Source organism: Hyperolius riggenbachi, chromosome 1 (genome assembly GCF_040937935.1).
Source record: "Hyperolius riggenbachi isolate aHypRig1 chromosome 1, aHypRig1.pri, whole genome shotgun sequence".
NCBI classification, from domain to species: Eukaryota; Metazoa; Chordata; class Amphibia; order Anura; family Hyperoliidae; genus Hyperolius; species Hyperolius riggenbachi.
Window position 1 is genome coordinate 626,056,443 of NC_090646.1, and position 12,597 is coordinate 626,069,039.

The following is a 12,597-nucleotide window of genomic DNA, read 5'->3' on the forward strand; positions in this document are numbered from 1 at the left end:
TGTGTTTTCTTAGCTCGATCCCTTTTTATTTCAGATTTTGATTCGTACTGAATGAGTACAGGAGAAATTGTTAGGAAAATTGTCCCCAACCAGATAGTAGCTGGCAGTCAGCCATTGTATGGCACACAGCAGCCTCAGAAGAGGAGCAGCAGATGCCAGGGAGGCTGCATTGCAATCTTTTGCCCATCAGAATTACTTTGTCTCGTTTCACACTGAGCATAAAAATATTATCAGAACTGAACAGAACAGATGCAAACTGTCCCAAAGCAAAAGTCCACATCAGTCCATTAAGAACATCTCCGTTTGACCCATCCTGATGAACGGAACGTTAGTGTGGGTCCTGCACAATTTTTCTGGAACGACCAGATGAAGTAACGGCTACAGACTCTGTGCTATTCTATGACACTGGACTGGTGGAAAGCTATAAAGCTGGCCATACTTCAGGCAACTTGGCGGCTGATTGACCATCAGATGAAAATGTGTGCCGCCAAGAGTATGCCTGATCAAGGATGGAACCGATTTGGGGCTGAAATTGGTTACATGACATTGGACATGCTGCAAGATGTAGGGCCGATTTGCTCGATCGAATGTGCGGCGGTAACGGCGAGCGATATCGTGATGATCGACAAACGCGATGAAACACGCGCATGGGTTACTCAGGCAATTACGTGAGGCACGTGTATGAACAAAGGACAGAGCCCAGAGCCAGCAGAGGACGAGCAGCAGCCACGGACAGGTATAGTGCACCTGGGACCAGGGGGGCACATTGACCATTAGGGGGGACAGCGTCTGGCCAGCGAGGTGCCGGATGCGACATCACAAGGCAGATTCCGGATCGATTTCAGCATGAAATTGATCAGGAATTGGCTTGCAGTGTATGGGCAGCCGACAGACCTCTCTAATCAGATTCGATCAGACAGAGATTTTTCTCTTGGCCGACTCAGCCCAACATCGCTAGATGTATGGCTAACTTTATAGATTTCCACCCAATGTTACAAAATAATCGATTCCTTTCTGAATGGAATCGATTCCCACCAAACACTGTACATCAATTTCCATAAGATTCCAGCAGATAATCTGTTGAAAATCGATCGAACTGCAGAGCTCCACTGTTCCATGCAGTGCAAAGCTATGGGCGATTTCCAACCAATTGATCAAAAATCGATCGATCTGACATTTTGGGGTATTGATTCCCAAAAAAATGAATCAAATCTGCAAGGGATGGAATATGAAAATTGATAAGCGTGTGGCCCGTTTAACTTGTATGGATTTTAGAAAGAAGTTAAAGAATGTGCTACCATGAGGGGTGAAATCAGTTTATCGAAAATGATAGAAAACAGATCTGTGCCTGCTGGTATCAACAATGCGTAGTTCAACAATGACTTCAATATTCGAGAGGGAAAGCTGGTATAAAGCCCATCCAACGGGCATAGCTGATTAATAAATCATAGTCGCAACAACATGAGAAAGAGAACAGGGCTACAAAAAGTGCACTTTACAAATGCCAAGTATAAAGAATCCTTTTGTAATGAGATCCACAACAATACTACAAACAGGTCATCGTAACCCCCAGCATGATACCATAAGAACAAACCTTGATTTATAAGTTACAAATATGAGCTTCTCTATGGCAACCTAGCTTATAAAGAGAGGTACTGACTGTATGCATGGCTGCTGCCAGGGCTGTTTCTGCGAACACGGTAAATCCAGCGCTGGAGACTTGGGCGCAGCAGCGCAGGAGACTTGGGCGCAGCCGGCGCCACCATAGGCCGTAATAGGAACTACGGCTATCGCAGGCACATGGAGTAACTTCAGCGCCGTCAGAAGACGGATCTGAAGTTGCTTTTAAAACAATAATTCGGCTTCCAGCTATTGCTGGAAGCCGAATTATTTCATTCCCCCACTATCCATGTCGGCCTGGAGGGGGAATAGTAATTAACACGGCCCGGACTTGTGCGGCAGCAGGATTAGCCATATACTGGCTGTGTCCTGCGCCCAAGTCTCCGGCGCCGTTCTCTCTCGTACGCTGTTTCTGGCCATTTTCGCACCCCAGGCAAGACACCTTTTGTCTCCCTACGCCAATCTCGTGAACAAGAAGATCATTTCCTACATGGAAGATCATTTCCTACATCACGTTTTGTGGGCACCAATAAGACATTGATAGTTTACATAATGTTTTTTCCCCAAAATAAGTTTATAAAGGATACACAAATTATGAACAGGACATATACAGGTAATCCACGGTTAATGAACGAGATAGGAACGGTGGGTTCGTTCTTAACCTGAACCTGTTCTTAAGTCGGAACACTGTGCCATCTCTGTCTCCTGTACCTCCTCTGTGCCTCCAGTGTCCCCCTCTGTGCCACCTCTGCCCTCTGTACCTGCTTATACAAGTTTTAAAGCCATTTTTTCCAACCAATAATGGTTTTAAAGTGGATCCGAGATGAACTTTTACTCATTGCATAATTGTGTTCCTTTCCTATTGTTTATAGGGTGTTCCTCAAGCCAAATACTTTTTTGTTTTTGTTTTAATACTCTAAAGCCCAATCTACACAATACTTTGTACGATTCGATTACGATTCGATTCAATCCGATCGGGATTCGATTCTATTCAGTTCGATTTGCAATTGCAAAACAAAGGCAAATCGAATTGCATCGAATCGAATCCTGATCGGACATGTTGGATTTAATCGAATCGTACAAAGAATCGTATCGTGTAGATTGGGCTTAATTCCCTATAAACTAAACAAGCCACGTCCACAGGTTTTCAGAGAGCCAAGGCACTTTCAGACAGTAGCAAGGGCTCATGGGAGCTCAGTCTGGGCAGGAGGAGGGGGAAGTGTTACTAGCCAGAGATTGCAGAGGGCGGAGGAGGGGGTATTAGGTTTTTTTTGCTCAAGATACAGATAAGCCTGCCTCTGTGTAATGTTTACAAACAACATGGCTGCTGTTATTGTATCACAGGAAGAAATAATCATATTCTATTAAAGCTGTTTGCAGTAGATTTGCTGTGTAAAAATCTAAACTTAAGATAAGATATATAGACAAGTTACTTCTAGTTAGTTTTTCATCTTGGATCCGCTTTAACCCCCTTGCCGGTCCAATTCCCGCCGGCAAGGGGGCGGGGCAGCGCAGCACTTTAAAAAAAAAATTAAATCATGTAGCGAGCCCAGGGCTCGCTACATGATAGCCGCTGAGCAGCGGCAGCTCTGCAGCCACTCCGATCGCCTCCAGCGATCGGAGAAAGCAGGAAATCCCGTTCAGAACGGGATTTCCTGCTGGGCTTCCTCGGTCGCCAGGGCGACGGGGCGGGATGACGTCACCGACGTCATGGACGTCGGGACATCAGAGGGAATCCCGATCCACCCCTCAGCGCTGTCTGGCACTGATTGGCCAGGCTGCGCGGCGGATCGGCGACGAGCGGCGGCGATCGAATGTTACAAGCAGCTAGCAAAGTGCTAGCTGCATGTAACAAAAAAAAATTATGCAAATCGTCCCAGCGGGGCCTGAGAAATCCTCCTGCGCAGTTTGCCCCGAGCTGAGCTCGGGATAACCGGCAGGGAGGTTAAGGGGCATGTATCCACTTTATAAACATTATACTGCTTATGTACAGAATGGGCCTTTACAGGTTAGAACGTTGTACTGGAAATCCTGGCTACCTATAGGGAAGGGGGGGGGGGGGGGGCATCTGTCTACCTATAGCAGGGGGAGAAGCATCTGGATACTGCAAGAAAAGGGGGGGAGCACTTGGCTAACTATACTCCGAGGGGTCGCTATCTATACGGAAGTAAGGAGCCCTCTGCCTACCTGTATTGAAAGGAAGGAATGGGGAAGGGGGGTGTTAGTGGAGATGATGTTGATCAGGGGGCGGCTGGTGACAGTTGGGGTTGGGCGGGAAAAAGTAGAAATCTGGCCTTATGGCTACCATAGACTGTTAGGTTGTTGCATGATATGTACATCTTGCTGACTTGGCTTGTCCCAGTCTTGAGCTACAAAGAATTTACATGAAATTTGCATACAAGCTGGAATTGGTAGCTTCTCATTGGTCATTTCTAATTATGAGTAAGAAGTGACTTCAGATATAGTTACAGTAGCTGAGAGTCCTTCCATCCTGGCACAAACCGAAAACTGGTAAAACTATCCAGTTACTCTATATACTGACAGATAAGCTAAACACTTTGAATAAAACCTGAGGTGAGAGGGATATGGAGGCCGACACATTTATTTCCTTTTAAACCATACCAGTTGCCTGGCAGCCCTGCTGATCCTCTGCCTCTAATACTGTAAGCCATAGACCCTGAACAAGCATGCAGATCAGATGTCTAAGGCAAATCTGACAAGGTTAGCTGCATGCTTGTTTCAGGTGTGTGATTTAGACACTACTGACCAGAAAGATAAGAAAGACTGCCAGGCAGCTAAAACATAATATATATGGCAGCTTCCAAAGCAGGGCTGTGGAGTCGGAGTTTGAGTCGGAGTCGGGGCAATTTTGGGCTCCCGGAGTTGGAGTCGGAGTCGTGTTTCATAAACTGAGGAGTCGGAGTCGGGTGATTTTTGCAACAAAATCCACAGCCCTGTTAAATATTAGACTAAGGAGTCGAGGAGTCGGAGTCGGGGCCATTTTGGTTACCCGGAGTCGGAGTTGGAGTCGGAGTCGTGGTTTCCTAAACTGAGGAGTCGGAGTTGGAGTCGGAAGATTTTTGTACCAACTCCACAGCCCTGTTCCAAAGTCTCACACCTCAGGTTCCTTTTAAGCTTAAAATTCGAATTTAAAAATGAAGGTCACCTTATCTGTGAGTAGAGCACATGCACACCTTTCTCTGAGTCGCCGTATGCAAAATGTGTTAAAGCACATGACCTGATGCAGAGCTCTGATTGGAGGGTGAGTCGGTAGACTAGAATTATCTACTCCACATGATAGCAGAAGTTCCAGTTTCTTCTGAGTAATTGTAATAGCTCCAGCACACTTGCTTTGGTCATGTGTCAGGACATCATGCCGTTCTCCAGGATATTCACAGCCAAATCTTGAGGTCACCTTCTCCGCTACTGACCTTTTTCAAGAGTTCTGTAAATATTTCTCAATAACGAAGCAAAACGCAGATCGGGGTTAGTAAAATGTACTAGTTACATCAGTGCTGTCTGTCAAGAACCAGCCCCACGGCACGCCTGCAGAAACGGTTCCCGACTGGGGGTTGGACCAGATTGAGAGGGGAAGCAGCCTTATTCAAGCTAACACAAGGCTGTCACCCCACAAAACACTTCTCACTGCCACCACTAGCTGCTGCTAGACACCTCAACAATTCCCACTCTGCTGTTGAGGGGCCTGCACTCAGTCCAGCGTTTTCGTATTTGGGTCAGCTGTGCGCTTAGGCCAAAATTCGGGAACGCCACACACACAATACAATCACACAGTAGAAAGGCACAATCAGGCACTGAACTTGTAACGCAAATTACACTGCAGTCTCTCCAAGACTATAAGCTGTTAGTACATCAGAAGTCAAACTTATTAAATAAATATTTAATATTCCAGAAAAAAAGTGGAACAGTGCAGACAGGAATATATGCAAAAGATTTACAAAAACAAAGTAAAAATGACAAAGACACACAACAAGACAGTTTGCTCATAAACCAAATAAAAACGGGAATAAATCGTTACCAGCATGAAGGTCTGAACGTTGTTTGCGGGAGCATGCAGTCGCTGGTCAGAAACCAGGATGGTCCTAGCGTCTTTGCTAGCTCCTGGGAACTACGAGGTTTGAGTGTTCTATACTGGCTCTTATAGGCCGATTGGTAGCCCGGGGAACTTAATGTTCAGTCCCAAAACTAGTGCAATTTCCCCCAGATTGTGACATTACCGTCTGCAGAGCCCCCTTTCACATCTGGGCTTGCTGTGACATGCAAATTTCAAGGGTTTCCTGTCCCACTTTTGAACTTTGCAGACTTAGTCAGTCCAATTGTATATTGAGGACAGGTAGCTGTTTACATGCATACAAAGTTCAAAGCAATGCAACACCTTTTCAGCAGATTCAGGATAAAAGAGTGGGTCGTCGTCTAATTACCTGTTTTGTTGCTGGATGCCACGGTGTCCAGAGGAAACTGAATGCAAATGTACTTTACACTGCCATACAGACAATCAAATTAGCAGCTTCCTTCAGCCTGGTGCCCAATTATACCCCAAAGCCAGCTTAACATACATACACATCTGAAATAGTAAACAGCAGATAGAAAAATGAAAAATATGGCTTCTGTATTATATGCAATATCACAAATGGCTACTATATTATGATACTGTCCAACTGGCAGGCGGCATTCACTTGCCCGGACTATTTTTTTGTCCCACCTCCTCTCACAGGCCCACCTTTTGTCCATGCTTGGTTCCGCCCCTGAAGCCAGGACATTGATGCTCTACCCCCTGCAGACAAAAAAAATCTAGTGCTGGCCACGCCCCCTGTCCATGAAGTTGGACAGCACTGCTTTTAGATCAACTTTAGAGCGGTAGATTCTGAATAGTTCAAAGGCATGTTTGTGACAGGTACTCGTTTTTTTAAACAGATGGGCTGCCTATAAATCTGAATTAAATATAAAAAAAAATTGCTCGACAAACAAGTGAGAAATATTAAAAGCTGTTACTTTCACTTAAGTTTCACCAGAAAAGCATAAAAGAACTGCCTGATAACTGATAAGGTAAAATGCACTTTCACTGATATGTGACTAATGCAAGCAAAGCTCCTATTAATTCCTAGCGGATCCTGTGTGAGATGGGTCTGTTCTTATGAGGTCCCAGGAGGGATCAGCTGCGCATAGACTGCTGGAGGCTGAGCCAATTTGTTAAAAGATTTGCCCCGCAGCACTTTATACTGGTGACTTGTCCCTTTTACCCTTTACAGTCATATTAGCCATGTTTGTTTTTAATGAGCGAGGCCAGAACTATTCTGATGGAACACACTGTGCTGCTGCATTATTAATGAACTTCTTTCTCTTCTTCTTCCTGCTGTACAGTTTACAGAAGATTATGGGGCTCAGTTCTTTGAATGACGTTATGGATCCAACGCAGGCGAAAGGGAAGCACATAATGCACAATGTATACAACGTCAGCAAGCATGGCATAGTGATCATGGACGACAGATCAAGTTAGTGTTATTCTTTTCTACACCTTTTCCACTAGAAGAGCGTATGGTGATCACCCAACAAAGAGGTTTATTCACAGAAGGGCGTAAGGCTGGGTTCACACATGAATCTGTAAATTCCTGGGCCAATCCAGTCCTGTCTGTTTTTTTTTTTTTTTTGTTTTTTCATCAGTTTCCCCTGACCGGATTGCAACTGTACACCTTTTATGTGTGAACCCATAGAAAACTGATACAAAGCTGACAGGACTGGATTGGACTGGAAATGTACAGCTTTTATGTGTGAACACAGACATAGAAGCACATACACAACTGACAGGACAGAACTGGACCAGAAATGTACAGATTTATGTGTGAACTCAGCCACAGAAATATATACAAAACTGATGCAAACGGACAGGACACCTTTTATGTGTGAACCCAGCCTGAACGGAACATGTACAGCGCACCTTGAGTTAATGCAGTTTTATTTAGGGAGTAGCGGGACCTTGACCAGCTGGTGCAACCCTTGCGTTACTTGTTTAACATTGAAGGTAAGCGCTCGTACCCAAAGCAGGAGGTACTTGGACAATGCAATTATTAATAAAAGGGTACAGGCTATAATTTTGAGGAAGATTCTAACAATAACATTTCTATTACGCTTTTCTCCCATAGGACTCGATGCGCTTAGGCCCTCTCAGATTCAGTAATTCTGAGAATCATTGAGAATCCTCATGTCTTGCTCTTTTTTTCATGGTGCCGTTTACTGTGATTAGGTTCCCTGGTCCATTGGCTGAAAAACGCCCACAAAGCATTAGGACCCACCACTGTTTGACAGTGTGGATGGTGTTCTTTGGGTTGAAGGCTTTTCCTTTTTTACGCCACATGAAGGAAACCTCATTGTGACCAAATAATTCAATTTTTGTTTTCTCTGACCATAACACAGAAGACCAGAAGTCTTCTTCTTTGTCCAGATAAGCATTTGCAATGGCCAAGCGAGCTTTTGTGTGCCTTATCTGGAGAAGCGGTGTCCTCCTTGGTCTGCATCCGTGAAACCCAGCAGTGTGCAGTGTCTGTTGGATTGTCTGCCTTGAGACATTGCCACTAGCAGAGCCCAGATTCACCAGGATGGCCTTAGTGGTGATCCTTGGATTCTTTTTCACCTCTCTCACTATCCTCCTGACCAGCACAGTTGTCACTTCTGGCTTCCGACCACATCCTCTGAGATTTTTCACAATGCGGAACATCTTGTATTTTTTAATAATACTTTGCACTGTAGCCACTGGAACGCGAAAACCTTTAGAAATGGCCTTGTAGCCCTTTCCTGACTTGTGAGCAGCCATAATGCACAGCCGCAGTTCCTCACTGAGCTCCTTTGTCTTAGCCATGACTGTCCACAAACCAACTGCAGAGAGCCTGTTGTTTTTCACCTGTTGAGTTGATTAACTTCTTGAGCACTGCAGGGCTAAACCTCCCTAGTGACCAGGCCATTTTTAGCAAAATAGGCCACTGCAGCTTTAAGACCAAGCTGCAGGGCCGCACAACACAGCACACAAATGATCCCCCCCCCCCTTTTCTCCCCACCAACAGAGCTCTCTGTTGGTGGGGTCTGATCGCTCCCCTCATGTTTATTTTTTTTTAAATAAATATTATTGTTGTTTGTTTGTTTTTTTAAACCCCTGTTTCTTTAACCCCCTTGCCGTTACATTTCTGGTGGCAAGGTGGCAGCGCAGAACTTTTTTTTTTTTTTTTTTTTTTTTTTTTTTAAATCATGTAGCGAGCCGAGGGCTCGCTACATGATAGCCGCTGACAAGCGGCACCTCCCTATCCACTCTGATCGCCTTCGGCGATCAGAGTAAGCAGGAGATCCCGATCAGAACGGGATTTCCTGCTGGGCTTCCCCGGTCGCCATGGCGACCGGGCGGGATGACGTCGGGACGTCAGAGGGAATCCCGATCCACCCCTTAGCACTGCCTGGCACTGATTGGCCAGGCTGCGCAGGGGGTCTGGAGGGGGGGGGGGGCGGCGCAGCGGGCAGCGGCAAATCGGTGGCGAGCGGCGGCGAGCGGAAACTGCACGCAGCTGGCAAAGTATTATATTATATATGTGTGTATATATATATATATATATATATATATATATATATATATATATATATATATATATTATAATTTTTATTTTTTTAATTCACTGTAGAGTGCAGTGCAGGCTTGCTGATCTCTGGTTTACGGCAATCATTGCTAGCCGGGAAACGCTCTCTGCTAGTGTCTTGATTCTGCCCCTTCCTCTCTCGCTCTACAGAATACACACAACAGCATGACAACAGCTGAGTCACTTCAGTAGAAAAGGAGGGGGCAGAGTAAAGACACAAAATTAGTTTCCTGGCCAGCAATGATTACATTTGCCGATTAGTTAGGGCAGTGTTTCTCAAACCTGTCCTCGTGACTTCCCATGTTTTGCAGGAAACCTCCCCTATGCACAGGTGGGCTAATTAGTGTCTCAGCTAGGTGGATTACATGTAGCTGAGACACTTGTACTGGTGACTTGTTGACACCACCTGTGCATAAGTGAAGTTGCCTGCAAAACATGCATCGTTGGGGAATCACAAGGACAGGTTTAAGAAACCTTGAGCTAGAGATAAGCAAGCTTGCACTGCTCTCTGAAGTGAAAATAAGCATTTTTACACACGGAATGCTTTCTAATGTTCTTTTATGCACATAAGAGTACGGTAGTTACTAAAATTTTAGTTTTGGTATTAAAATACCACTTTAAATTATCACTATAAGAAAAATGTTCATGTCCCATATTTTGTTCATTGATCGTGAATACATTGTTACCTGAAGCCATCATACAATATTGTTTTGATGATGTTTACACTTAGTTAATATGCAGTTTAAAGAATTCTAAGAAGCATTAAAGAGACACTGAAGCGAAAAAAAATATATGATCTAGTGAATTGGTTGTGTACTATGAATAATTACTAGAAGATTAGCAGCAAAGAAAATATTCTCATACTTTTATTTTCAGGTATATAGTGTTTTTTCTAACATTGCATCATTCTATAATATGTGCAGATTACACAACACTCAGCATTCAAAATGAGTCTTTCAGAGCAGTCTGTGAAGTAATGACCTCTCCTCTAGCAGAGGAAAAGTAAATAGTCCAGGAACAGTTGAGATAATAAAAGTCAGATAACAGCCCTCTCCAGGACTAACTTAGTCGGAGAGCTTAATGGCTTGTTTGCATAGAGATAACAACTGGAGTTTCTCAACTCTTCCTGTACTGGAAACAATTACACTGATGTATCTGATCTTAATGTTTTATTTCTTAGCTGTGCTACACATACAAATCATAATATCATCATTTTTTTTCGCTTCAGTGTCTCTTTAAAGAGTAACTGTCAGGCTGCAGAAGCTAATTTAAACCTCTATTCTCCTGTGTTAAACAGTTTAGAAGGAAGCCCAAAAGCCATTAGTGAAGATAAAAATCTCAGTTACCTTTGATGTGTGCTTATCAGCAAGTCTGTTATAGACCCATAGGGCCCTTTTCCACCTGCAATCGCTAGCGTTCATGCGGAACGCTAGCGATTGCTGAATCGCAAAACCGGCGATTCCCCCGACGTTTGCGGCCGCGATTTTGCTATGCTATGCACTGCATAGCAAAATCGCGGCAATTATCGCTCCGCCTCGCGTTCCCGACAAAAGCGAATCGCGGTAGTGGAAATGACCTACCGCGATTCCTATGTTAAAAAGCAAACCGTAGCGATTGTAAAATCGCTAGCGGTTTGCGGTTTTGCGATTCAGCCAGCGCAAACGCGCTGGTGGAAAAGGGCCCATAAGGACGCAAGCCGCATACTAAACTGCAAAGCATTCTGGGGCCCTCCCCTCGGCTGCTAATGAGACGTTACAGAAGCTTGTAATCAGTCCAGCGTGTAGCACTGATAAATCTCGGGGCAGAGTACTCTGCAGGAGTCAGCTATTGTTCCTAGCCACATGGCTCATTAATATTCACTGCACACTGTGTTGTTCAAGTAGGAGCTTATCTGTGATCAGGAAGCAGGCAGGACATGACGACACATTTGACAGAAAAACATGGAGCCTGCCATGAGCTGTCAGGAGCATCTATCTCTGCATATACTATATACAAATTCTGTGAAATCCAAACGTGGACAGTGAAATGCATATGTAATGTAAGTACAGCCAATATTTAGCTACTGATATGTGTTTATTTTCTCTGAGACCTTATACCTAACAGCTCCTCTTTAAAGGAAAGTCCCCTCCTTAGTTATATTGGCTATTGCAATCTATTTTCAAACATGTATTTTCCCTAGTTGATAAGCTGATGTAAAAGATTGCTGAAATGGGCTCTTTTTTTCTACCAGAAGGTATTTCTTGCTGAGCTAACCAAGATAAGGAAGTTCTCCCAAGTGTGTGTATTGATTGTTCCTCAAGGTGACCTCTAGGTGTCAGTCAAGCTATCTGTTTCTCCAATTACCTCTCCAACTTCTTCCCAAACATGAATCGGAATGGTGACTAAAGAAATCTATTCAAATATTAAAGCGGATCCGAGATGAAAAAGTTTAGATAGTTTACATAGCAAATCTAGCTGCAAACAGCTTCAGCAGATGACAGCAGCCATGTTGTTTGTAAACATTACACACCAGCAAGCTGATCTGCATCTCCAGCACTCAGCCTGTGAAAACCTAATTCCCCCTCCACCTCCCTTCTCCTTTCTGCCTCTGAAATCTCTGGCTAGTAATACCTCCCCCTCCTCCTGCCCAGTCTGAGCTGCCATAAGCCCTTTCTACTGTTTGAAAATGCCAAGGCACTCTGAAAAGCTGTGGGTGAGGCTTGTTTAGTTTATAGGGAATTAGAGTATTAAAAACTAAAACAAAAAAGTATTTGGCTTGAGGAATGCTCTATAAACTGTATGAAAGGAAAACAATTATGCAATGAGTAAAAGTTTATCTCGCATCCACTTTAATTATAAACTATAGATTATTTATTAATGTCACTTGATTCCCAGTTCATAATACTTTGGGAGTTTACCTTGAAGTTGATGTTTTAAAGTAAACCTGAGAGATTAAAAAAAACAAACAAAAAAAAACCTCAGGAGGGGGAAGCCTCTGGATCCTAAAGAGGCTTCCCCCGTCCTCCTCAGCAGAGGGGATCCAGGTTTAGCTCCCCCGAAAGTGTGCTTGTTGCCGCTCTAGCGCAGACGCACTACTGGCTTTTAATCCAGCTCCAGCAGAAATCATTCGGCTAAGACAGTACAAACATTAAACTTAGATTTTTATATTTTACATGCAAAATAACTGGGATTTCAGGAAAATCCTATTTAGGATTAGAACTATGACTGCAGTTTTTGTCGACCATCCAGAGGTATGTATTTACCTCTCAAATCGACTTGTGTTGCTACAAAATCACTTAACCTCCCTAGCATTAAATTTTTGCTGAATTTCTGTTCAAAGAGTGGTTCAATTTATTTCAAAACA

General features: G+C 44.0%; 1 protein-coding gene across 4 annotated transcripts in view; it reads left to right on the plus strand.

The window, feature by feature from the left end:
• DEPDC1B (DEP domain containing 1B) overlaps window positions 1-12,597 on the plus strand; it is a 189,516-nt gene that overhangs the window by 52,819 nt on the left and 124,100 nt on the right. For all 4 annotated transcript variants that reach the window (XM_068271829.1, XM_068271827.1, XM_068271828.1 and 1 more), the window contains exon 5: window positions 7,000-7,130. In XM_068271829.1, coding sequence (XP_068127930.1) covers window positions 7,000-7,130 — 131 coding nt within the window. The remainder of the gene's footprint in view (window positions 1-6,999; window positions 7,131-12,597) is intronic.